Source organism: Channa argus, chromosome 17 (assembly GCF_033026475.1).
Source record: "Channa argus isolate prfri chromosome 17, Channa argus male v1.0, whole genome shotgun sequence".
In the NCBI taxonomy this organism is placed as follows: domain Eukaryota; kingdom Metazoa; phylum Chordata; class Actinopteri; order Anabantiformes; family Channidae; genus Channa; species Channa argus.
Window position 1 is genome coordinate 3659376 of NC_090213.1, and position 26492 is coordinate 3685867.

The 26492-nt window shown below is 40.1% G+C and overlaps 5 protein-coding genes across 7 annotated transcripts; all 5 read right to left on the bottom strand.

Moving 5' to 3' along the window:
- Positions 1 to 292: 292 nt before the first annotated feature.
- Positions 293 to 3487, bottom strand: LOC137102661 (uncharacterized). Its single transcript, XM_067482391.1, has 3 exons — positions 1394 to 3487; positions 855 to 1205; positions 293 to 712 (listed from the first exon to the last, which is right to left on the bottom strand). The coding sequence occupies exons 1-3, from the start codon at positions 1470 to 1472 to the stop codon at positions 297 to 299; spliced, it is 846 nt and encodes a 281-aa protein (XP_067338492.1). The 5' UTR covers positions 1473 to 3487; the 3' UTR covers positions 293 to 296.
- A 2378-nt stretch (positions 3488 to 5865) lies between these two features.
- Positions 5866 to 8834, bottom strand: LOC137102657 (uncharacterized). Of its 2 annotated transcripts, none has more exons than XM_067482387.1 (8): positions 8724 to 8834; positions 8218 to 8535; positions 6894 to 7157; positions 6630 to 6731; positions 6449 to 6532; positions 6319 to 6347; positions 6140 to 6196; positions 5866 to 5989 (listed from the first exon to the last, which is right to left on the bottom strand). In XM_067482387.1, the coding sequence occupies exons 1-8, from the start codon at positions 8782 to 8784 to the stop codon at positions 5882 to 5884; spliced, it is 1023 nt and encodes a 340-aa protein (XP_067338488.1). In that variant the 5' UTR covers positions 8785 to 8834; the 3' UTR covers positions 5866 to 5881. The 2 variants fall into 2 exon arrangements, with proteins under 2 accessions (XP_067338488.1, XP_067338487.1); XM_067482386.1 differs by having other exon boundaries at positions 6882 to 7157.
- A 1254-nt stretch (positions 8835 to 10088) lies between these two features.
- LOC137102662 (uncharacterized) lies at positions 10089 to 24616 on the bottom strand. 2 transcript variants are annotated; one of them, XM_067482393.1, is made up of 5 exons: positions 24344 to 24616; positions 23345 to 23608; positions 23090 to 23182; positions 22760 to 22846; positions 10089 to 12440 (listed from the first exon to the last, which is right to left on the bottom strand). In XM_067482393.1, the coding sequence occupies exons 1-5, from the start codon at positions 24522 to 24524 to the stop codon at positions 12436 to 12438; spliced, it is 630 nt and encodes a 209-aa protein (XP_067338494.1). In that variant the 5' UTR covers positions 24525 to 24616; the 3' UTR covers positions 10089 to 12435. The 2 variants fall into 2 exon arrangements, with proteins under 2 accessions (XP_067338494.1, XP_067338493.1); XM_067482392.1 differs by having other exon boundaries at positions 23333 to 23608.
- LOC137102351 (zinc finger BED domain-containing protein 4-like) lies at positions 14460 to 16012 on the bottom strand. The gene is made up of 4 exons (XM_067481785.1): positions 15316 to 16012; positions 15050 to 15274; positions 14619 to 15018; positions 14460 to 14487 (listed from the first exon to the last, which is right to left on the bottom strand). The coding sequence occupies exons 1-4, from the start codon at positions 15959 to 15961 to the stop codon at positions 14460 to 14462; spliced, it is 1299 nt and encodes a 432-aa protein (XP_067337886.1). The 5' UTR covers positions 15962 to 16012.
- On the bottom strand, positions 17205 to 19314 carry LOC137102875 (uncharacterized). The gene is made up of 7 exons (XM_067482809.1): positions 18984 to 19314; positions 18732 to 18833; positions 18552 to 18635; positions 18422 to 18450; positions 18234 to 18290; positions 18015 to 18083; positions 17205 to 17903 (listed from the first exon to the last, which is right to left on the bottom strand). The coding sequence occupies exons 1-7, from the start codon at positions 19312 to 19314 to the stop codon at positions 17805 to 17807; spliced, it is 771 nt and encodes a 256-aa protein (XP_067338910.1). The 3' UTR covers positions 17205 to 17804.
- Positions 24617 to 26492: the final 1876 nt, after the last annotated feature.

Below are 26492 nucleotides of genomic sequence, written 5' to 3' on the forward strand. Positions count from 1 at the left end.
ATCTTTTGAATGTAAATTAATTTCACCATCTACCAGATCCTGTGTCAGAAATCACCAACGTCTGTGTGTTTGGTTTTAGACCAACACTTGTATTAGACACAGTGTCACTATGTTCCTGAATAACTGTCTGATTTTTGTTTTCTAAAAAAATAAATATAAGAATTAAAAAATAATAAGAAGTCACCTAGAAGGTTTGGTGCAGCAGCACTGATGGATCCTGTGGTTGGACCTGAGTCTCCACCAGTTGTTGCTGTTGCTTCAGTAGTTTGTGGTTTTGTGTGGTCACCTGAACAAATTCAGTCAGACAAAGCCTCATGTTTACTGTGTGTTGGAACTACGTTAGAAATAATGACGTCATCTTCAAACTTCACATCCATCAAATGACCAAATGTTTGAGGTGGTTTTCGTGGTTTCAAACAGCTCATCGTGTTCTCACCTGTTTTCTCACCTGAGGACTGAAGTCTGAAGGGAAACTGCTGAACTTTTCCATCAGGATCAGTCACTTCACACTTTAATGAGTTTAACACCGATGAGGAAGTAAAGTGAGAATCAGGAAAAGACACAGTGGCGTAATATTTAGTTGGTGATGCTGACACATCGCTGTGATGTTCATGTTTCCCCTGAAACAACCACTTCACTGAGGGTTTACTGTCAATACGTGTTGACACATTACAGTAGATCAGGATCTTATCACTGTGTTTATATTCAATCACTGGTGAAGATGGAGATAATGAGAGAAGAAGAGAATGAGAGTAAATTAACTTCATCACTGTTAAATCATTTTTATTGTAATGTTTCAGTTTCTGGATCTGACAAAGAGTTTGATCTGAAAACATTAAGATGTAAATACTCACTGGTAACAACAGACACATCAACCACAGAGTCTTGGTATTGTTGTGCTCCAGGTAGTTTTTGTCCTGATTCGTTGAACTGTCTGCAGGTGTAACGTCCAACATCTTCATCTGTGAAGTTCTTTATAACCAGAGAACAGTTCTCTGTAACACTCAGTCTGTCTGATTTAGAGTTGGGAATCTGAACTGTTTCAATCTGTCCACGTGTGACCAGCATCACTGTCCCATTATTTTCTCGATCACTGAGCATCCAGTCAGTTCTGTCACATTTATTCTGACCATCTCTCACATTTCCACAAGGTAAAGTGACGTCATCTCCATCTCTGACAGTGAAGTAGGAACTTTGTCCAGTTACTGTTGGTGAGAAGATGAGAGATGAACATGAAGAATAAATCAGGAAATCAGATCATTTTAGATACAATAGTTTGTAAACATGTCGTGTCGTCAGTTTCTTCTCTAAAATCCTATTTAACACTAATTAGTGGAAATAACAGCATTTATAAAGTTCTATTTGAACCTGTATTATTTAGATATTTACTCACCTGTGAAGTGAATCATCAGGATGAGAAATAAAACCATTAGAATCCGTCTGAATTCAGCCATCGTTCTTCTCTGTCTCATTTGTCTCAACTGTCAGAGTCTCTGAGCTGCAGCTTCTTAAACAGGATGGACATTGACTTCCTGTCATGAAGGACACGTCATTTTCTCACATTAACGTGAGTATTTTTAGTTTTGTTTCTCTTGTTGATGTTTATTTAACATCACCAGTTATTGTCATGTTTTAAGGAATGTTCCAGACGTTCATATCAAACATGAGTGAACTTTAATTTACTGTGGTTTGATCAGAAACATATGCAAGAAATTTGTCCAAATGAGCTTCAAAATGGAGAATCTGCATGCAGGAGGCAGGTTGGAGGAATCATGAAATGAACTGTGGAGAAAAGAGGAGGCAGGTTTTCCAAAAGAGCAACAGAAGAGAAAAAAATCATCAGCATGCAGATAAAGAACATGAAGCACAGAAACTGATGATCAAACTCCTCCTTCAGTTACAGTTAAACCACACAAACCTCAGGTCAACACGTCAAATCACGTGTCCTGATGTAATTAACACCCTGAAAATAAAACAGACAGAGGAAACAAGATGTGTGAAGAGCAGTTCTTCAAAGAACTGCAGCTCTTTCATCAGGTCTAACAGCAGATCTGCCTGAGTCTGGTTCAGACCAAGTGGATAGGGGTGACCTGGAACGTACCACGTTTGATGGTGAGTGAGGGAACAACAAGCAGGAAGTTTCTGGAACTGATGCTGTGACAATGTGAAATGATTTTCAAAGTGTTTCAGAGTCATTGTCCACACTTTTTCCTGCTGCCTGAGTCTTAAAGGTCAGTTAGAGATGAACAACAGTGATGTTCATAACGTCCAACATCTTCATCTGGGACCTTCTTTATAACCAGAGAACAGTTCTCTGTAACACTCTGAACTCTGAACTGTTTTAATCTGTGCACATCTAACCAGCTTTACTATCCAGTGAGTTCTGTCACATTTATCCTGATCATATTTTACATCCTCACAAGGTTAAAGTGACGTCATCTCCAGCTCTGACAGTGACGTGAGAATATGCTGTAACAGTTGCTGTAGAGAAGGAGCGTTCACGAAACAGAATATGAGGCGATTGATTTGGCTTCTTCTTTAAACATGTTAAACACAAACTACTGTGAATCATTAAAGACGTATTTAACTATTGTAAAGGTGTCAGATGTTCACTCACCTGTGCAGTGAATTTCTCTAGAACCAACTCATTTCTCTCCTGTTGAGATGTAGAACGCAGATTGAAGTTATTATGAACCAAACCGAAGTGAAAAGTATTTTTTTCTAAAACAGCAGAACCAAATAAATCTGGATGATGAGGAGAGAATCTGCTGCTCCGACTGAACAGATGATCAAACTGCTGCTTCAGTTAAACAAGAGACACTTCAGGTCAACATGTCAAATAAGCTGCTGCACGAGCTAAATTCACTACAATGAGGCAATTTCCTTTTTACCAAAGGAATCAGAGCCATTAGTGTCACGTCTACAAGACACTGTAGCAAACAAACCACAAAGTCCACGCAGTTTATTTCTGACAGTCACGTGTTCGACACCCTGAAAAGAAACAGTCAAAGAGAAGAAGTGAATGTTCACATTAGTGCAGCTCTAATTAATAAAATAGAGACAGAATTACTGTTCCCTGAATTAATTACGGTTGTGTTTCTGAGAATGGAGGGAGGAGAGTGTTTTGGTGAGAATGTGAGTCTCACAGCAGCCGACCACAAGCAGTTTAACCAACAGTGACGACCACGGAGACATCAGAAATACACGAGGACACAGAGTGTGCACTTTGACCAGCTACTTCCCCACAGCCAAACATTTCAGACTGGTTTTGTTCGGGGTTACTGGGAAAGGGGGGCTGTAAGAGTTGGCTGAGTGGTGGAGGACACACAGGACTGTTCTTCACTCGGTGTGAGATTCATTTCCAGCGGAGCAGACAAACATGCAGTTCAGACTGGGGCCCACGTATGACGCCGGGTCTGGTGGGAACAAAGTAACAGCAGACACACAACATATCAACAAGTTCAGCATCTGACGGCGTCTTAGCTGCACAAACAGTCAACAGTTAGAAAGACGTGTGACACTGGAGGCACTTTATAAGGAAAAGTGATCAGTTTACAAACTATTCTAATCAAATCTTTTTTATTTTTTGGTGCAGCTACAACATGTTAACCCAGAACAATAATGACTGAGAGACACGGGAGCTTCCTCTCCTCACACTCTGCTCATCTCATCCTCCTCCTCACTGCTGCTCTTAAAACCAACCTCACAATAAAGCTGCCTCATCTTCAGCTGTGCTGCCCTCTGCTGGTTGGAGTCGTATCTCACAGACTGACATCAGTTCGTGAGCGTGAACACCTGCACCTGTTGCTCTTATCTTCTTAAAATGAACTTAAAAGTGATTGTAAATGCATCAGAACATGTTTGTAGCACAAAGGTTGGCTAAAGTACCAAATTGAAGATAATGTAAAAGGGGCAAAGGTGGCTGAGGTAGAGTGATTAAGGACACTGAGAAATGGAAAGAGATGTGACAGCCTGACATTAATGATCAAGTTTGATGAAAAGACATTGAAAATATAAATAATGTGTTATGACATTATATATATATATTATGACACTGTGCAAAGGCAAACAAAGATATGGGAGATGTGCAGGAGAGCAGGAACATTTTCAACAACCAACCCTGTTTTATTTTACAGGAGGACAGAGTCACTCTGGAGACAGCTGAGGGACATGTGTATGTGGACAGACATAAAGAGACTATTGTCACGGCCGTGAGTCTTATTCTTGTTGCCTTGGTGATTGGTACTTCCCCTCACTCTGTTTTCCTCTCCTCTCCCTGCCGATGTGCAATTAGTCTCATGCCGCTCACCTGTTGCCTCCCTTTACTCCGCTCACCTGTCCCTCTCTGCCAGATCGTCTCTCAGACTGCCTCGGTGAATGATTTGGCTCTGATCCTGAAAATCTGCGCCTAAGAGAATAAGGACTGGTTCTAGTTTATGTTTGTTTTTTTCTCCTGTGAGTTCGTTCGCTAATTTTCAAATAATCTATCTTTGTGTTGCTCATTGCTTTATGACAGCGTCTGTTTTGATTTGAGGTACCAGTTATTGAACCACTGATTATTCCCCTCCTGCTTGGGCTTCTTTTTGTTTTTGTGTTTACCCTTTTAGGCAGGGTTTGAGTTGGAGTCCGCTCCCCTGCGCGTTTTCTTTTGCTACTTATTTTCTGTTTGTTTTGGTACTTTGCTCGAGTCGCCTGTTTTTCCTCCCTGGTTGTTTTTTCTGCCAGCAGCTTTTAGTTCATCCCTTCCTCCTGGTCTGGTCTCCGCCGTAACTTCAAACCTCTACCCGCAGTAAGATCTCTGGTTCTGCCTAAATTTTCCCTGGGCCATAGTTTGTCATTCACCTCTGTCTCTTTTTCCCCTCAGAGTTTCCTACCGTCTCCTGACCATCCCCGCCTCCCTCTCCGGCCCCGAGTCGCCTTCCCCGCTTACCTTAAATAAACTGTTTGCCTTCCAAGTGCTCTGTGATCTGCTCATTTCTGGGTCCAATTCATTACCTCATTTTAAGGCGCGATAACTATACAATAAATTCATGTGTGACTGAAACTTGATTTGTAAAATCAACCGTAAAACTAAGTTGAAAAGAGCTCGTTAGAGAGCATGAAATACAGAAAGGGCTTTTATTAAAAATATAACTTCATTCTAGTCACGGTTTAGTGTAGTTACTTTTTTAACACTGTCATATCTCACTCCATCCTCTGGACAAAATGATTTTCACAACAAAACATTATAAAATCTTTATTAAAAAGGACAAAAACAGACATATGTAAAAGTTACATCAATAATATTAATAATGCATAAAACTCCATCATACTACTAGAAAAATCTTCCACACAAAATGATTTTATTTTCAGTACATGTCTGTGGTATAAACTTAACAAATTCTCTCCACCGTTTGCTTTGCAGAGATAAAACAGGAGAGTATCAATAACACAGTTATATGTGAATGTGATGTCTGGTGAAATTCACTCTGGAAATAAAGACTGACTTGTTTTCCTCTTCCAAAAACATTTTCCAACCAATTTTTAATAAAAAACACTAACAGAAACAACTCCTTTGTTTTAAATGTTAGTATTTGTTGTAATACGACTTGTTGCGTTTGTTGATGGCAGCGTAGATGCTGCTGGGATCAGTGGAGTCTCCACCCAAAGTTGAGGAAACTCTCACAGAGCTGTAGGTCACTGCATCATCATCATCAGCTTCATCTTTCTTCTTAAACTGGAAGGAAACAGCAGCACGTAACACGTAAAGCAACAGACTGTGAGTCAACATAACCTGACAGCAGCTGTGAAAAAGCCTGATGTTGCTGCTGCAGCTTTTCTCTGCTCATTAGATGATGAAGATCATGACACATGTTGGTCTGAAGGTGGCGCTAGAGGAAAGCTAAGAAGTTCCCCATGTAGAACCAAGCAGACAGCTCACCTGGACTTTACTGTTGGTCTTCTTGGTGAAGCTGATGGAGGCGTAGGAAACTCCATCTTCAGGATCAGTCTACACAGTGAAGACAACACAACAGCTGCTCAGTAACATGTGGATTGTGGGTTTCTGGTTCCTACTAGAACCATTGATCCAGCAGGCAGCACAACACAGAACAACATGGACTCATTAGTCCCAGTGGACAGTGTGTAGTGTGGATCTCACCGTGTCCTGACTGGTTTCTGGACCAGACTGAGGCTGAGCAGGGTTCAAACTCAGAGCCTGAAAACACATGTTTGACATTTGTTTCTCAGTGATCTCAGTCAAACACACAGACAAAATAACACTGATACAAACAGTTTTTTTATGTCATGACATCATTTCTTATCAAATGTTAAACTCACATTGTTTTCATTCATGTGCATTTTCTTTCCTGAAAAGAAATGAAAGACGTTGTCTGTAGCTTCAAAAGACAGAAATCAAGTCTATTAACGTGTCCTTGTTTGTAAAAGTAGAATCTGTGAACACTCTCACCTTTTCCTCTCTTATGTCTATGGACCATCGCAACAATTATTAGAATTGTGATTAAACCCACAATCGACACGAGGAGCCACACAACTGGAAAGAGAAGAAACACAAAAACAGTCAAGTTGAAATAAACAAAACTAAACTAAAATACAGTAAAACAAAGTATTAAAAAATAAGAAGAAGTCACCTAGAAGGTTTGGTGCAGCAGCACTGATGGATGCTGTGGTTGGACCTGAGTCTCCACCAGTTGTTGCTGTTGCTTCAGTAGTTTGTGGTTTTGTGTGGTCACCTGAACAAATTCAGTCAGACAAAGCCTCATGTTTACTGTGTGTTGGAACTACGTTAGAAATAATGACGTCATCTTCAAACTTCACATCCATCAAATGACCAAATGTTTGAGGTGGTTTTGGTGGTTTCAAACAGCTCATCGTGTTCTCACCTGTTTTCTCACCTGAGGACTGAAGTCTGAAGGGAAACTGCTGAACTTTTCCATCAGGATCAGTCACTTCACACTTTAATGAGTTTAACACCGATGAGGAAGTAAAGTGAGAATCAGGAAAAGACACAGTGGCGTAATATTTAGTTTGTGATGCCGACAGATCGTTGTGATGTTCATGTTTCCCCTGAAACAACCACTTCACTGAGGGTTTACTGTGTTTAAATGTTGACACATCACAATAGATCCAGATCTTATCACTGTGTTTATGTTCAGTCACTGGTGAAGATGGAGATAATGAGAGAAGAAGAGAATGAGAGTAAATTAATGTGACACCCACCAATGGTTGTTCACAATTGTTGATTAGGATTATGTGTTTTTTTTGTATTTTGGTGCAGAGAGGCTAAATTTCTGAACATTTACCATGGTTTTAGGTTTCAAGCTTTTCATTGTAATTGTCAAGTTCCGCCACTAGGTGGAGTATTCACCAAAATGAGCGCTAGTTGAACGTAGCCTTCAGGCCTCTGCTTCTCAGACAGAAACAGCCTGATTGAACGGACACAACTAACGTCTCCCGTCTCTACTTTTTCCTGTCTGAAACAGGGTATATAACCTGTCTACAGGTCACTGTTTTTTGGGGCCTGTAACATAAACTTCATCACTGTTAAATCATTTTTATTGTAATGTTTCAGTTTCTGGATCTTGTCACGATCTGGTCCTCAGTTCCACTTCCTGCCTTGGACCTTTATTTTGTAGCCTTTTCTCCATCTTCCTGTCTGAGTCCTTTTCACCAGCTTTACCTTTCGTTCACACCTGTTCCCTCACTATTTAGGTCCAGCTTTCCCCACAGTTCTCTGTCAGATCCTTGTGATTTACTTGACCTGTGTCATTATCTGTGTGATCCTGTCTCCTGTGATTTGGTCTGAGGAGTCTTTCTTTGTTTTCTTCACTGTTCATTTAAGGTTTAGTGTGTTTCTTATTCTGTTCCTAGTGGTTTTTCTGAATGTTCATTTAGGTCTATGGGGGGTCTCTGCTTGCCTGGGTTTGGTCTGTTTTGCATTTTAGTTTCTTTAGTCATTTTTCTAGTGTTGGTTTTGGTTCGTGGTCCAGGTTTATTATCCTAGTTTCCATGTGGCCCAGTGTGTTTTGTCAGCCCTCATGTTTTACCTTGTACCCTCCTGTTAGGAGCCATCTTTGTTCAGTTTTGAGAGTTTCTTTACAATAAACTGGTTCATGAGTTACTTCCTCTCACTGTCTCTTCACTTGGGTCCAGCTTAATACAAAGATGATAAATCTAACAGACTGTTTGATGTGAAAACATTAGGATGTAAATACTCACTGGTAACAACAGACACATCAACCACAGAGTCTGAAACTTGTTGTTGTCTGCAGTAATAACGTCCAGCATCTTCATCTGTGACCTTCTTTATAACCAGAGAACAGTTCTCTGTAACACTCAGTCTGTCTGATTTATAGTCAGGAATCTGAACTGTTTCAATCTGTCCATGTCTGAGCAGCATCACTGTCTTAGTATTTTCTCGATCACTGAGCATCCAGTCAGTTCTGTCACATTTATTCTGACCATCTCTCACATTTCCACAAGGTAAAGTGACGTCATCTCCATGTCTGACAGTGAAGTAGGAACTTTGTCCAGTTACTGTTGGTGAGAAGATGAGAGATGAACATGAAGAATAAATCAGGAAATCAGATCATTTTATATACAATAGTTTGTAAACATGTCGTGTCGTCAGTTTCTTCTCTAAAATCATATTTAACACTAATTACTGGAAATAACAGCATTTATAAAGTTCTATTTGAACCTGTATTATTTAGATATTTACTCACCTGTGAAGTGAATCATCAGGATGAGAAATAAAACCATTAGAATCCGTCTGAATTCAGCCATCGTTCTTCTCTGTCTCCTTTGTCTCAACTGTCAGAGTCTCTGAGCTGCAGCTTCATAAACAGGACGGACATTGATTTCCTGTCATGAAGGACACGTGATTTTCTCTCATTAACTTCTGTATTATTTTAGTTTTTCTCTTATTTGGTGAAGTCAGCTTTGTGTAGGTGGAGCATAACAAACCCTAAAATATTACTTCAAGAAAACTGAGGGGAAGTGTTTAACTTTAGAACAGCAGCAGAGTCCTGGAGGGGGAAGGGATTTTTTTTTTTCAAGACTAAAGACTGATCCATTTTCTCTGAGGTATCGCTGGACTCCCATAGATGTCCACACCGCTACTGGTCCCCAGGTCTCCTCTGCATTGCACACCTGTCCTGCTTCCCCGTCCTGTTCCATCATATCATTTTTATTTCATAAACTCAGTTTAGCCTTCCTACTCCTTCGCTGTGCGGCGTTTTCCTGGGTCCAAAATAATCCTGATATTATCGCTGATGGTGTGATCTGACCCCTGTGGACCCAGCAGGCACGAAGGACTGGAAGAGCAGAGTGGAGGATGTAATTTCTCAGCTGGACACCAATCTGGCAAGATTCAGGCTGATCTCAACAACATCTCCCAATTGTTCAGTCGGGTGTAACCAGCTCCTTCTACCAGAACCACTCCTCCTCCTCCTCCTCCTCCTCCTCCTCCTCCTCTTATAGTTGTAGCCTCTGCTCCTCCATCTCGGGAAGCATCTGTTGCTGCCCTGAACTGTATCCAGGGATCCCAAGACGTGCAGGACTTTCTTAGGTAGGAACAGGGAGGCACCTGCTGAACTACACTGTCTCTGATCTTACCTCTGCAGTTTGCTGGCCTTCCCTCACGGCCATCATTGACTCTGGTGCGGACACAGAATTTATGGCCTTGCAGACTGTTCCTATCATGCTGACCATTGAAAATCAACATGAAAACCGTTCAAGTCACCCATTATTGCTAATCAGTTTATTCAGCCATCGTTCTTCTCTGTCTCATTTGTCTCTTGTTCTCAGTCTCAACTGTCAGAGTCTCTGAACTGCAGCTTCATAAACAGGATGGACATTGACTTCCTGTCATGAAGGACACATCACTACCTCACACTAACTTCTTAATATTCTCACCTATTTTTAGTTTATATCATAAATGTAGAGTATTAGCAAGACATTTAAAAAGTCAAGTTTTTGCTTTTAATTCTTTTAACATTAGTCCAACATAAAACTGTTTAAGGTGAACTACTGAACACAAAGACTCAACAAGTGCACAACAAGTGTTTCAGAGTTTATTTCTGGCAGTAACGTGTTTGACACCCTGAAAATAAAACGGACTGAGGAAGTCGAAGGTGTGAAGATTGTTATTTAAAGCAAATGTTCACATGAATGCAGCTGCTCTTCTCTTCATTAGAAAACATTCAAACAGCTGAAGAGTCAAACTCCTCGTCCTCCAAGGATCAACATGTTGATCCTGTAGCCGCTGAGAAACAACACAGATAAATGACATGTTAGGATGAAGATACTCTGGATGTTGAACTCTTCAATGACCAGCAGGGGTCAGTGGTTGGTCTCGGTGTTAAAACATGGGAAGAGCTGCAGCAGATCTGTTAGTTTGTTCTCACAATAACATCTTCATCATCAGAAAGTCTCCAAGCTGCAAAAACACTCAATGATTTAAAAGACACGAGACAAAAAAAGGCAGTTTTTGATGTGTGTTTGGATCCTGAGTAAACACATTTCCAACATCATTTCATTTGTTCGGCCTCTAAGACACGTTTACAACTCTCTGGCTCTTTAGCAGCTTTACTCAGTGAAACAATCATGAAGTTTTCCTCAGTCAGACTCATCATCTCATCCTCCTCCTCACGTCTGCTTTTGAAGCCAACCTCACTATAATCCTCCGTCCTCCAAACCTCCCTCACCTTCAGCTGTTCTGTCCTCTGCTGGTTGAAGTTGTATCTCACAGACTGACAGCTGCTGTTTTCTGTCCCAGTGTCTCCCACAGCCTCCAACACCAACTTCCCATCTACACTGTTCATCTTGCACAGTGCATGAAAACATGTATTATTATATATGGAACCGACTTGTTTTTACATTATATGTGGAACGTAAGCGTCTTCGGTCCAAACTGATCCTATGAGTCCCCAACACACCAGAACGTTAGAAAGTCACTGTGAATATGTTCATCTGTACGTTATTACACTTTGTTACGTTTGTAGTATTAATCTACTTCCTGACCTTGTTTGAACAAACATTAAACTGGAGTTTTATTTTTTTCCTACAGATGCTTATTAAGTGTAGCACACGTACAGTTTAATTTACACAAATTAAAAAAAACAGTGTACAGTACTTGAAAATGTATTTAGGTTTACTCATAACTCAATACGTAGTACTCAGTATTACTATTTCAAACAATAAAATCATATTGAGCTTCAGCCTACATGAACAGTAGCTGACTACAAAGAAGCATTGTGTGATATCAGAGAGGGTGTGATGGCAGTAAACACAGACTCAGATTGTTTGATTTTGGTAGATTTAAAACATTTTAAACAAACTTTGCAGCATTATCACTTTATCTATAGAGCACTTCCTGCCCTCTGACTCTCGTCGTCTCAACATCCTCCTCTCTCCTCATCACCATCATCATCATCAACATCATCTGTGCTGCCCTCTTCTGGTTGAAGTCTCGTCTCACATCAGCACATCAACAGTCCTCTGTTCCAGCGTGTCCCACCGCTGTCAACAGCAACTTCCTGTCCCAGGGAATCCATTGCTCACGTGAAACCAGAGGAGGTAATAACGATACCCGATAATCTGAATGTGGACAGCAGTGGTGGAACCCTCTGGTGACACAGACTCACTAAACAGGATGTAGATTTACATTTCACTTCCTCAAATGTGTCTTTACAAAAGCAAATGGCATTTTGAAGCAGTGTGGTTCTGTAGAAAGCCCTCATTTCTGTCACGGACGTGTTTGACAGCCTGGGGAGAAGACGGCCTGAGCAATGTTAAAGGTGGGAAAATGGTTTGTTATTGATGGTGAACAAGCAGGTGAGCAATTTTACTTCCTCATAAAAAAGCTTTTCATAGCAAATCTTTATAAAATCATTAGAAAAAGGTTCAAAAAAATGATGATAGTTGTAAATATCAACTGTGGTCCCGGGTGGCTGCATCTCTTTTGGTAGAGCAGTTATCCACAATCCACAGGCTCATTGGTTCGATTCCCAGAAAAGTGGGGGGCAAATTAGTCTGATCAATGTTCTGTTTCATACAACCTCAAATTGGCACATTTATCGTTTCAGGAAGTGTATTTTTTGTAGCCTTTGTTATGTTTTTCAAGAATGAAATAATGTTAAAACCCTGGGAGAAAGAAACAACTGTTGAGGAAGAGGAGAAGGTTGTAAAGAGGAAGACACAACTGTTATGTCACCTTACATTTTAGCGAGAGACAAACAATGAGAAAAGAGACAAATGAGAAAGAGTCTCTGAACTGCTGCTTCTCTAACAGGACGGACATTTACTTCCTGTCAGGATGGACATGTCACTACCTCACAGGAACGTATGAGTATTTGTATTTGTTGATCAGTGGAGTCTGACAGAAGCAGAAGAGTCTCCAACATGTTTATACCTTCATCTTCATCTTCGTCATTATCAACCTGTGGAAAACAACACAACACGCTTGAGATCAGGTGACGTTGAATCATATTTGAAACTCCTGGATAAACATTAACGTAAATACAGTAAGATTATTATTCACACAGGAGATAATGATGCAAATCTGAGGTCACTAAAATAAATGTTGAATCAAAACAATGTCGGACTCCGTAGTTTTCTCTGGACCCCTGACAAATCTGACCAGTGACGACATGTTCATTCAACCGCTGGCTGTCTAGGTGGTGTCCAGCAAACGATGTGGGCTACATAGATAATTGGAAACGTTTTGGGGAAAACCTGGGCTGATTAGGAGAGACGGCCTCAAACCTACTTTAGATGCTGCAGCTGTCTAATCCAGAAATATGGCTACAACCAAAAGTTGTAGGTTTTCTATCTGATTTAGTGCTTAGTACAGATAAAGTCATTATAGTTGCTGACTTTAACATTCGTGTAGATGCTGACAGTAACTATCATTGGTTTTTCCCAAAATGTGAATAAACCCACTTACTGTTTTAGTCTGAGCTTAGACCTTGTTCTTACATACGACATTAAAACTGATCATTTAACAGCATTTCCTCATAAATCTCTTCTGTCTGACCTTTTTCTAATAACATTAATAACCGAAAACAATCCCACTACAGCAGGTGGTTAAGTGAAAATGCTGTGAACAAGTTTAAAGAAACTTTCATCATTTGCTTCACTATGTGTCAGTACAATGAAAAGTAGCCACCTTAATGTTTCTCCTGCACAAGTTGAGGATCTCGATAATTCTGCACCCTCACAACGTAAAATACTCGTTACTGTTGCCCTTCTGAAAAAGAAGGCAGTAAACCAGAAGAGGCATATATATGGTATAGTTCACAAACACACAACTTAAAACAGGCAACACGAAAGTTAGAAAGGAAGTTGCATTTCAAGAATTTAAAAGAATCTCATTTAGCCTTAAAAATAGTTTAAAAATTTACAAAAAAGCTCTGCGTGATACCAGAACAACATATTATTCATCATTAATGTGACAACCCCGGTTTCTTTTCATTCTGACTAAGAGCCATAGTTCTGTTGAGCCTAGTTTTCCCTTAACTCTGAGCAGCAATGACTTCATGATTTTCTTTATGAATAAAATTGTAGCTATTAGAGAAAGAATTCACCAGATCCTCCCCCCAAATATTACAGATAGATCTTCATGTACAGCAGTGCTAGAGTCATCGATAAGGCCCCAATCCCTGTTTTTTACCCATAGATCTCTCTGAGCTAACTTCAATTATTACCTCATCTAAACCAACAACCAGTATGTTAGACCCTATTCCAACTAAGCTGCTCAAGGAAGCTTTACCCTTAATAGATACATTCATGTTAGATATCATCAATCTATCTTTAGAAACAGGCTATGTACCACAGGCCTATAAGGGAGCTGTAATTAAACCACTACTTAAAAAACCCTGTCTTGACCAGGTGTTTTAGCCAATTACAGAGCAAAATCTAATCTCCCCTTTATTTCTAAAATCCTTGAAAACGTAGTTGCAAAGCAGTTATGTGATCACCTGTACAGGATTTAGAGTTCATCATAGTACAGAAACAGCACTGATAAAAGTCACCAACGATCTTCTCATGGCCTCAGATAATGGACTCGTCTCTATACTTGTTCTGTTAGATCTTAGTGCTGCATTCGACACCATTGATGAACATTTTATTACAGAGACTGGAACATGAAATTGGGATTAAAGGAACAGCACTAGGTTGGTTTAAATCTTCCAGTTTGTTCATGTTAATGATGAATCCTCCATGCACACAAAGGTTAGCTATGGAGTTCCACAAGGCTCTGTGTTAGGACCAATACTTTTTACTTTATATATGTCTCCTTTAGGCAACATAATTAGAAAACACTCCATAAACTCCACTGATATGCTGATGATACCCAGCTATATTTATCTATGGAACCAGATGAAAATAATCAGTTAATAAAGCTTCAAGCCTACAAGACATAAAGGCCTGGATGTCCCACAATTTCTGACTTCTTAATCTTATAGCATTTTTGAGGCCGAGACATAGCTGAGGGAGAGTAAACAGCAACTTTTAAAATTGAGCTTTTTTTAAAGCATGTGGCACATTATACTGTATTGTTTCTGTAATGTATAATAGTTAGTGACTGGTAGTAGTGAAAAAAAAATGGTTCAAGGTACCTGTCTGCACTTATCTCCACAGTCACTTCCTCAAATGGTTGCAGGATGGTGCAGACCTCTTTCACCAGCTCCCATTCCTCTTGACATAGAGCATCAACTGGTGCGTTGATGAGGGCCAGAGTGGAGATGATGGCATCTTTTGTTTCAAGAATTCGTTTCAACATATAAAATGTTGAGTTCCACCTGGTGGCACACTCTTGTTTGGGCCTCAGTTCAGGCATCCCCATCTGGCACTGTGTGGACTTTAGCCTCTGTGTTGCAACTGTGCTTTTGTGGAAAAACTCCACAACAGCCTTCACCTTATCCACGGTTGGTTTGACCACCTTCAGTGCATCTTTAATCATGAGGTTTAGTGTATGTGCCAGACATGGGTGGTGGGTCCATTTCAGAATTTTTATGGCTTTGGTGATGTTTGCAGCATTGTCACTCACACAGCACCACTTTGTCCTCTACTTGCCACTCTTTTGCCACTCTTACTAGCTCCTCTGCCAGGTTTTCTGCAGTGTGTCTGTCTGTGAAGTCAAAGCAGTCCAGAAGGCAAGATGTCATTTTGTAATTTTCAATGAAATGGCAAGTGACAGCCATGAAAGAGCAGGTTGTTCTGGAGGTCCAGCAGTCAGTTGTCAGGCAAACTGATGGAGCTTTTTTCACCCTTTCTTGCCATAATGCACGTTCTGTGTTATATAATTTAGGTATTGTGACAAAGTTCTTCTACTGGGTAGACTGTATGTGGGGTTTAAAGTTTTGACAAAACTTTTAAAACCTCTGTCCTCCACAATGGAAAAGGGTTGGAAGTCAGTAGCTATCATTTTAGCCAACTCTTCATCAATGCTGTGCTGTTTGGATGGGGTCATCACTTTCGGTATAAACTGGCTTATTTTGCTTTGAGTTGCAGTAGGAGAGGTTATACCTGCATGTGTGGGGAATCCAGTAGATGCTGCTGCAGTTGTGTTTTTTTTGGGATGAGACACACCAGGATCTGTAGATGGTGCGCTAGCTTGCCCTCTCTCCTCTAACTGCACTGTAGGATGGACAGTTCTCAAATGTCTATGGAGGTTGGTGGTGGAACCTGCTCTTAAAGTAATGTTCATCTTGCAATGAACACACTCTGCTTTGTTGTTTCCATTGTCTTTAAACTGGAGCCAGACGCTGCTTCTCTTTCGAGTGTCACTCATGTTTTCAACTACACCAACAGTACGCCAACTCAAACACACTCTCCTTACCGCTATCTGACAGACGGTTAACTTGCAGTGAATCGCTGCTCCACTTCTCAGCACCCCCCTCTCTGTTTTTACATAATGGTATGATACCATATCCTCACATCTGATTGGCCGTGATGCCATTGCTGACCAATCAAAATAAAGTTCTGCCTTGAGCAGAGCTCAGGTTGAGCACCGAGGTAAGCAGCAAAAGTTAAAAAAAAACTGGGAGCCGGCTCTCACTCAATGCGAGCCGGCTCTTCTGATTCACTACAAAGCATCAGCTCTCAGAGCCGCATCTTTTGCGCATGACACATCACTATGTGGCACAGTTAGACCACATGAAAAGAAGAAGTTGAAGAAGTTGGAGCTTTTTGTGAACTATAATAAGAAGCAACACGTGCCGACTTGGACATCTGTGTATTTGTGACAGTGACACTTTGACACTTTACAGATAAGAGGAATGAGGAAGCTAAAGGTGTGAAGATGATCAATGATCGCATGCAGCTCTTCTTCTTTATTTAGATGGTGTTTCTTAGTAAACAGGAAGCATCTCTATGGACGTTTTACAGCTGACACGAGCAAACTCCACGCACATACTAAAAGAACCATATCCACACACTTTGGTCTTTATATCGGATGGTTTTCCTGCTGTGGTCAATCAGCCCGTTCTCATTCCTGAGTCATCAAAAAGCGCCGCTTTGCACAGTCCCCTCTGTATTTTATGCTGATGCTTAACGTAGCCCTCAGCGTTGGTGACTGACCCTCACAGCTTTCAGTGTTTAACGCCTAAATCAATGACGTAAAATATGAAGAGAAAACTCATAGTGATGAGGACGGGGTGGTGGGTGGTACAAGACACAGGACTTATCCACGGGAGACCAGGGTTAGACTCTGTATTGATGATTACTTGAGAAAGTGGCACATGTATCATCAATATCTGAAACTGTGAGATAAGAATGTGTTTGGTCAGCTGACACGTGTTTTTAGCTGAGAAACAAAAAGTGTGAATAAAGTCAAGGCTGAGTAAATGGAACCAGCATGTTTGATGTTTTATTATATAAATTTTATTCTTATGTCAAACGAAGCTGGTGGAAGTAAACAGCATGTTTTTGTTAAGGCCTCATGCTCAGCTCGCTCTCATTGGCTGCTGCTCCATGTTTCTGCACTGCTGCTTCATCACATTACAAGATTTAATTTCAGTTGAAATGAAATGAGCATTTCCTCTGCACACACACACACACGCACACACACACACACACGCTGCAGGAACTATTTTGGGTCATTAATCAGCTTTTACCAGGAGGAAGTTGGAACTTGAGAAAAGTGTTGACATGCAGTTTGTATTAATGCTGGTTTTCTTTTATTTATGGTTTATTAGAAAAACATCATGAAAACAAATAAATATTTACCCATTAAACATTAAAACAAACATGCAATGAATACAAATATGCAGCAAGAGCAAGTTCTTTGGAGCAATAATGCAGATTTCAAATTAAATGTATGTAGATCACAGTTTCATCTGCAAAACACTCAACGAAATTGAGCTGACAACTTAAAGCCCCAATACGAGCAAAACAATTACAGATCCTGATTAAACAAAAGCATTTCATCATAAAACTTTATAAAATCATCAAAAAAGGAAAAAATAGCAGTTTGTAAAAGCTGAGAAAAAAACAAAAGCGACAAACAAAACTTAACAATTGGTTTCACAGTTGCCAGATACATCACTTGCTAAATGTTCTGCTTATAAAGAGCTTTTATCCAAAAGGTTCTCACCTCACCCACCGGGTGCAACTCAGGGTTCAGTGTCTTGCCCAAGGACACTTTGACATGTAGCCAGGAGGGACCTGGAGTCAAACGACTGCTTTACCAACTGAGCTACAGCCGCCACATTCTGGTTTAACTCTTTCCAACATTTAAACTACAAACACAGCACAGCAACATGTTCATAATAGTTATGTGTAAATTTGAATTCTGCTGAAATTCACTCTGGAAATAAAAACTGATTGAGTGTCCTCGCGGTATACGAAGACGTTTTCACAGAGCTGTAGGTCACTTCATCACCTTCATCATAACTCTGAACCTGGAAGGAAACAGCAGCAAACATCCATCACAAACTGAACCCAACAGACTCTAAGGTGGCGCTAGAGGAAAGCTAAGAAGTTCCCCATGTAGAACCAAGCAGACAGCTCACCTGGACTTTACTGTTGGTCTTCTTGGTGAAGCTGATGGAGGCGTAGGAAACTTCATCTTCAGGATCAGTCTACACAGTGAAGACAACACAACAGCTGCTCAGTAACATGTGGATTGTGGGTTTCTGGTTCCTACTAGAACCATTGATCCAGCAGGCAGCACAACACAGAACAACATGGACTCATTAGTCCCAGTGGACAGTGTGTAGTGTGGATCTCACCGTGTCCTGACTGGTTTCTGGACCAGACTGAGGCTGTGCAGGGTTCAAACTCAGAGCCTGAAAACACATGTTTGACATTTGTTTCTCAGTACATTCAGTGATCTCAGTCAAACACACAGACGAAATAACACTGATACAAACTGTTTTTTTATGTCATGACATCATTTCTTATCAAATGTTAAACTCACATTGTTTTCATTCATGTGCATTTTCTTTCCTGAAAAGAAATGAAAGACGTTGTCTGTAGCTTCAAAATACAGAAATCAAGTCTATTAACGTGTCCTTGTTTGTAAAAGTAGAATCTGTGAACACTCTCACCTTTTCCTCTCTTATATCTATGGACCATCGCAACAATTATTAGAATTGTGATTAAACCCACAATCGACACGAGGAGCCACACAACTGGAAACAGAAGAAACACAAAAACAGTCAAGTTGAAATAAAAAGAACTAAAATAAAATGCAGTAAAACAAGGAATTAAAAATAAGAAGAAGTCACCTAGAAGGTTTGGTGCAGCAGCACTGATGGATGCTGTGGTTGGACCTGAGTCTCCACCAGTTGTTGCTGTTGCTTCAGTAGTTTGTGGTTTTGTGTGGTCACCTGAACAAATTCAGTCAGACAAAGCCTCATGTTTACTGTGTGTTGGAACTACGTTAGAAATAATGACGTCATCTTCAAACTTCACATCCATCAAATGACCAAATGTTTGAGGTGGTTTTCGTGGTTTCAAACAGCTCATCGTGTTCTCACCTGTTTTCTCACCTGAGGACTGAAGTCTGAAGGGAAACTGCTGAACTTTTCCATCAGGATCAGTCACTTCACACTTTAATGAGTTTAACACCGATGAGGAAGTAAAGTGAGAATCAGGTAAAGACACAGCAGCGTAGTATTTAGTTGGTGATGCTGACACATCGCTGTGATTTACATGTTTCCCCTGAAACAACCACTTCACTGAAGGTTTACTGTCAATACGTGTTGACACATAACAGTAGATCAGGATCTTCTCACTGTGTTTCTGTTCAGTCACTGGTGAAGATGGAGATAATGAGAGAAGAAGAGAATGAGAGTAAATTAACTTCATCACTGTTAAATCATTTTTATTGTAATGTTTCAGTTTCTGGATCTTGTCACGCTCTGGTCCTCAGTTCCACTTCCTGCCTTGGACTTTTATTTTGTAGCCTTTTCTCCATCTTCCTGTCTGAGTCCTTTTCACCAGCTTTACCTTTCGTTCACACCTGTTCCCTCACTATTTAGGTCCAGCTTTCCCCACAGTTCTCTGTCAGATCCTTGTGATTTACTTGACCTGTGTCATTATCTGTGTGATCCTGTCTCCTGTGATTTGGTCTGAGGAGTCTTTCTTTGTTTTCTTCACTGTTCATTTAAGGTTTAGTGTGTTTCTTATTCTGTTCCTAGTGGTTTTTCTGAATGTTCATTTAGGTCTATGGGGGGTCTCTGCTTGCCTGGGTTTGGTCTGTTTTGGATTTTAGTTTCTTTAGTCATTTTTCTAGTGTTGGTTTTGGTTCGTGCTCCAGGTTTATTATCCTAGTTTCCATGTGGCCCAGTGTGTTTTGTCAGCCCTCGTGTTTTACCTTGTACCCTCCTGTTAGGAGCCATCTTTGTTCAGTTTTGAGAGTTTCTTTACAATAAACTGGTTCATGAGTTACTTCCTCTCACTGTCTCTTCACTTGGGTCCAGCTTAATACAAAGCTGATAAATCTAACAGACAGTTTGATCTGAAAACATTAGGATGTAAATACTCACTGGTAACAACAGACAGAGAGACCACAGAGTCTGAAACTTGTTGTTGTCTGCAGGTGTAACGTCCAACATCTTCATCTGTGACCTTCTTTATAACCAGAGAACAGTTCTCTGTAACACTCAGTCTGTCTGATTTAGAGTTGACCAGTATCACTGTCCTAGTATATAGTGGATCACTGAGCATCCAGTCAGTTCTGTCACATTTATTCTGACCATCTCTCACATTTCCACAAGGTAAAGTGACGTCATCTCCATCTCTGACAGTGAAGTAGGAACTTTGTCCAGTTACTGTTGGTGAGAAAATAAGAAATGAACATGAAGAATAAATCAGGAAATCAGATCATTTTAGATACAATAGTTTGTAAACATGTTGTGTCGTCAGTTTCTTCTCTAAAATCATATTTAACACTAATTACTGGAAATAACAGCATTTATAAAGTTCTATTTGAACCTGTATTATTTCGATATTTACTCACCTGTGAAGTGAATCATCAGGATGAGAAATAAAACCATTAGAATCCGTCTGAATTCAGCCATCGTTCTTCTCTGTCTCCTTTGTCTCAACTGTCAGAGTCTCTGAGCTGCAGCTTCTTAAACAGGATGGACATTGACTTCCTGTCATGAAGGACACGTCACTGCCTCACACTAACTTCTTAATATTTTTAGCTTTTCCTAGTTCACATACAGTAAATGAAGAGTATCAGCTTTGAGGACATTTAAAAAGACACATTTCAATATATTGTCCCACATGAAGCTGTAAACTGTGAATTATCAACCACTAAGACTCAACAAGTCCAGACTGTGTCCATTCTCACAGTCTATTTCTGACAGTGACGTGTTTGACACCCTGAAAATAAAAAGGACAGAGGAGGCTGAAGGTGTGAAGATTTATTGCTAAGATAAAATTGCATGAAGGTCCAAAAAGGTCCTGGGTTTCCTGCTCTGACACGTGTCAGTTTCTTCATAAATGAAGTCATTTCTTTTTTAAAACAGAGGAGGTGTTTTATTGATCATGTGACAGCAGCAGCAGAGCTCTGCAGGTTTTACTCTCTAATGACGACCACATACACATCAGAGACACAAATGCTCAACATCTGGATGAGGGTCTCACTGAACTGACTCAGGTACAATCATATGAACACAGTGTTGCAGCTGCTGTCTTTTTATTTTATTCTGAGCTGAATTACAAGTTTGTTCACTCATCCAACTTATTTGGAGACGACAGTGATGAGAAAAGTTAAACAAAAAATCATAAACAGTGGATGATAAAACACTTCAGGATTTAGTGAACATTTTATGCTTGGTCAACTTTGTTCAGAAACGTTATAAAAGTGATCACGATATACAAACTTTGACTTTGAAACCACATCATCATGTTGATGACACACAGGCAAAGACTGTAAAAGACACTATCACAGATTTCTAGTCTCAAACACCTGATCACTGAGTAAACTGGGGGCAACGCACTTAACGACTTGTTGGGAACAACTGGACGTTCTGGAGATAGTAAACCCCCCAAATTATCACGTGTTCTTCTGGGAAAACAAATGTGGCTGCGACTGGGAACTTTGTGTGTTTCACTGTTTCACTGTTTGAGTCTAGCGGCGATAATTTTCTCATCTCTAAAACGATGAGCATTGCATTGTGGGAGTGTTAGCAGAAAGTAGGAAACACGTATTGTACTTTTACTGTTGCATTGTGGGAGACTTTGAGTGCACTATGTAGTGTTAAGATTCACACACTCAACTTTCGGACACTACTACAAAGTAGTGAACACACCACATAGTGCTCTATGTAGTAAGTGGGGGATTTTGGACAGTTTGTGTTTTAAAGAGCAAAAGATGAAAAAAGCAGCAAAGTCACGGATGTAAAGGTGAAGACAACGCAGACTATAGATCCTACAGAGGGAAATGAAGGTGAAATAAGTTTCTGAGACAACACTACTCTCAGGTAATGCTGCAGTTACTGTAGCTCTGCCTCAGGTGTGATGTCATCGCTCGCAGATTCTGCTCGTAAATATTAAAGGTGTTTAAAATAATGTTTGTGAGAACGACAGAGACTGGGTCTTAAGACTAAAGACTAGAATTGTTAAACCGCGCACACTTAACGATGCTCTCTGCCGTCTGTCAGTGACGACTAAGTGGAACCAGATCTGCCCAGGACCAACTAGGTCTGACTGAATAACATTCAGAATCGACTGTGCAGTCATGAAGTGTGTGTCGGCCTCAAAGAGTTAAACTGATGAAGTGATGAACCAGCAGCACTGACTGATTCCTGTGGTGAGTTGATGTTGAAGTAGTTGATCAGTGGAGTCTGACAGAAGCAGAAGAGTCTCCAACATTTTCACACTTCACTGTTCCTTCATCTTCATCTTCATATTCATCTTCTGTGAAAAACAGCACAACACAGTTGAGATTGTCAGTTCAAACTAATTAGTGGAGAAAAACAGAGCAGCTGCAGAGGAACAGCTGGAGTTCAGTGCCTTGCTCAAGGGAACTTCCCTGATGGTGATTGGAGCAGATGAGAGCGTCACTCATCCACTTTCCCAACACACACTGTCAGAGACAATGCAGGGATTCACACTCACAACGTTCCAACCACACACTGACCTGAACCACAGTCCCAACCAGGAAATACTGAAGAAACTGATGTTTGTAGAACAAATCTCACAAACACTGATTTACTCTGAAAAGTTCAACCATGTATAAAATATTCAACCTGAAATATTATTAATGTCCAGTATAATGTTTGTCACTGACTGTTCTCACCTTTAGTTCTGCTCCAAACTTCGACTGTAACAACAGTAATGATCAGTGCTGTTAAACCCACAGAGACGATAATGAGCCTCAACAAACCTGGAAAAACATTAAAAACATGTTTTGTGTTTTAGACAAAGTATCATAAACTGCATGTGAACTTTATCTTTTATAGGCAAATTAATTTCACCATCTACCAGATCCTGTGTCAGAAATCACCAACGTCTGTGTGTTTGGTTTAAGACCAACACTTAGACACAGTGTCACTATGTTCCTGAATAACTGTCTGATTTTTGTTTTGCTACAAAAATAAATATAAATATTAAAATAAGAAGAAGTCACCTAGAAGGTTTGGTGCAGCAGCACTGATGGATTCTGTGGTTGGACCTGAGTCTCCACCTGTTGCTTCAGTAGTTTGTGGTTTTGTGTGGTCACCTGAACAAATTCAGTCAGACAAAGCCTCATGTTTACTGTGTGTTGGAACTACGTTAGAAATAATGACGTCATCTTCAAACTTCACATCCATCAAATGACCAAATGTTTGAGGTGGTTTTCGTGGTTTCAAACAGCTCATCATGTTCTCACCTGTTTTCTCACCTGAGGACTGAAGTCTGAAGGGAAACTGCTGAACTTTTCCATCAGGATCAGTCACTTCACACTTTAATGAGTTTAACACCGATGAGGAAGTAAAGTGAGAATCAGGTAAAGACACAGCAGCGTAGTATTTAGTTGGTGATGCTGACACATCGCTGTGATTTACATGTTTCCCCTGAAACAACCACTTCACTGAAGGTTTACTGTCAATACGTGTTGACACATTACAGTAGATCAGGATCTTATCACTGTGTTTCTGTTCAGTCACTGGTGAAGATGGAGATAATGAGAGAAGAAGAGAATGAGAGTAAATTAACTTCATCACTGTTAAATCATTTTTATTGTAATGTTTCAGTTTCTGGATCTTGTCACGCTCTGGTCCTCAGTTCCACTTCCTGCCTTGGACCTTTATTTTGTAGCCTTTTCTCCATCTTCCTGTCTGAGTCCTTTTCACCAGCTTTACCTTTCGTTCACACCTGTTCCCTCACTATTTAGGTCCAGCTTTCCCCACAGTTCTCTGTCAGATCCTTGTGATTTACTTGACCTGTGTCATTATCTGTGTGATCCTGTCTCCTGTGATTTGGTCTGAGGAGTCTTTCTTTGTTTTCTTCACTGTTCATTTAAGGTTTAGTGTGTTTCTTATTCTGTTCCTAGTGGTTTTTCTGAATGTTCATTTAGGTCTATGGGGGGTCTCTGCTTGCCTGGGTTTGGTCTGTTTTGCATTTTAGTTTCTTTAGTCATTTTTCTAGTGTTGGTTTTGGTTCGTGGTCCAGGTTTATTATCCTAGTTTCCATGTGGCCCAGTGTGTTTTGTCAGCCCTCGTGTTTTACCTTGTACCCTCCTGTTAGGAGCCATCTTTGTTCAGTTTTGAGAGTTTCTTTACAATAAACTGGTTCATGAGTTACTTCCTCTCACTGTCTCTTCACTTGGGTCCAGCTTAATACAAAGCTGATAAATCTAACAGACAGTTTGATGTGAAGACATTAGGATGTAAATACTCACTGGTAACAACAGACAGAGAGACCACAGAGTCTGAAACTTGTTGTTGTCTGCAGGTGTAACGTCCAACATCTTCATCTGTGACCTTCTTTATAACCAGAGAACAGTTCTCTGTAACACTCAGTCTGTCTGATTTAGAGTTGACCAGTATCACTGTCCTAGTATATAGTGGATCACTGAGCATCCAGTCAGTTCTGTCACATTTATTCTGACCATCTCTCACATTTCCACAAGGTAAAGTGACGTCATCTCCATCTCTGACAGTGAAGTAGGAACTTTGTCCAGTTGCTGTTGGTGAGAAGATGAGAGATGAACATGAAGAATAAATCAGGAAATCAGATCATTTTAGATACAATAGTTTGTAAACATGTCGTGTCGTCAGTTTCTTCTCTAAAATCATATTTAACACTAATTACTGGAAATAACAGCATTTATAAAGTTCTATTTGAACCTGTATTATTTAGATATTTACTCACCTGTGAAGTGAATCATCAGGATGAGAAATAAAACCATTAGAATCCGTCTGAATTCAGCCATCGTTCTTCTCTGTCTCATTTGTCTCAACTGTCAGAGTCTCTGAGCTGCAGCTTCTTAAACAGGATGGACATTGACTTCCTGTCATGAAGGACACGTCACTACCTCACACTAACTTCTTAATATTTTCAGTTTGTCCTAGTTCACATACAGTAAATGAAGAGTATCAGCTTTGAGGACATTTAAAAAGACATATTTCAATATATTGTCCCACATGAAGCTGTAAACTGTGAATTATCAAACACTAAGACTCAACAAGTCCAGACTGTGTCCATTCTCACAGTTTATTTCTCACAGTGACGTGATGGACAACCTAAAATAAAACGGACTGAGGAAGTTGAAGGTGTGAAGATTGTTATTTAAAGTAAATGTTCACATGAATGCAGCTGCTCTTCTCTTCATTAGAAAACGTTCACTCCTCGTCCTCCATCTCCCCAATGCAACATGGTGGGAAACAACACAGATTAGTTTTGTGCTCTGACACCTGTTGGTTCTTTATGAGATTTCAAGTCATTTCTGTCTTTTATCTGTATGAAGCTAATTACAATGAGCAAGTGCAGGTTGTGTTTCAGTTTATTTCTTACAGTGACGTGTTTGACACCCTGAAAATAAAAAGGACAGAGGAGGCTGAAGGTGTAATGATTTATTTCTAAGATAAAATTACATGAAGGTCCAAAAAGGTCCTGGGTTTCCTGCTCTGACACGTGTCAGTTTCTTCATCAATGAAGTCATTTCTTTTTTAAAACAGAGGAGGTGTTTTATTGATCATGTGACAGCAGCAGCAGAGCTCTGCAGGTTTTACTCTCTAATGACGACCACATACACATCAGAGACACAAATGCTCAACATCTGGATGAGGGTCTCACTGAACTGACTTTGACTTTGAAACCGCATCATAATGTGGATTACACACAGGCAAAGACTGTAAAAGACACTATCAGAGATTATTAGTCTCAAACACCTGATCACTGAGTAAACTGGGTGTCGGGATCACCTACTTCACTTCCTCCTTTAACACTTTACTTCCTGTTTCATAGTCCCGTCACATTTTCCTTCGCTTTACTAATCACATGTGATCAGGTTCACCTGCTCTCACACTCTGCTTATATACCTCCTCAGTTCCTTCACCAAGCTGCCAGATCGTCTGCTTTCCAGCATTTCATGTAAATCATCTTTGCTTTCTATGTTTTTGACCGGACTCTGCCTGGACTTTGGTTACAGTCCCAACCAGGAAATACTGAAGAAACTGATGAATGTAGAACAAATCTCACAAATACTAATTTACTCTAAAATGTTAATTCATGTATAAACATTAAATGACCTCATTTTTATCCACCTGTGTTTTATTTCCTACAAGACAAAATATTCAACTTGAAATATTATGTTTACAGTATAATGTTTGTCACTGACTGTTCTCACCTTTAGTTCTGCTCCTGTGCTGCTAAACCCTCAGTCACTGGTGAAGATGGAGATAATGAGAGTATATTAACTTCATCACTGTTAAATCATTTTTATTGTAATGTTTCAGTTTATGGATCTGACAAACCGTTGAAAAGAACCCAAAGTCCAGAGGACGGGAGCATTAATTACATTTGCGTCAGCAGCAGCTTAGCTCAGC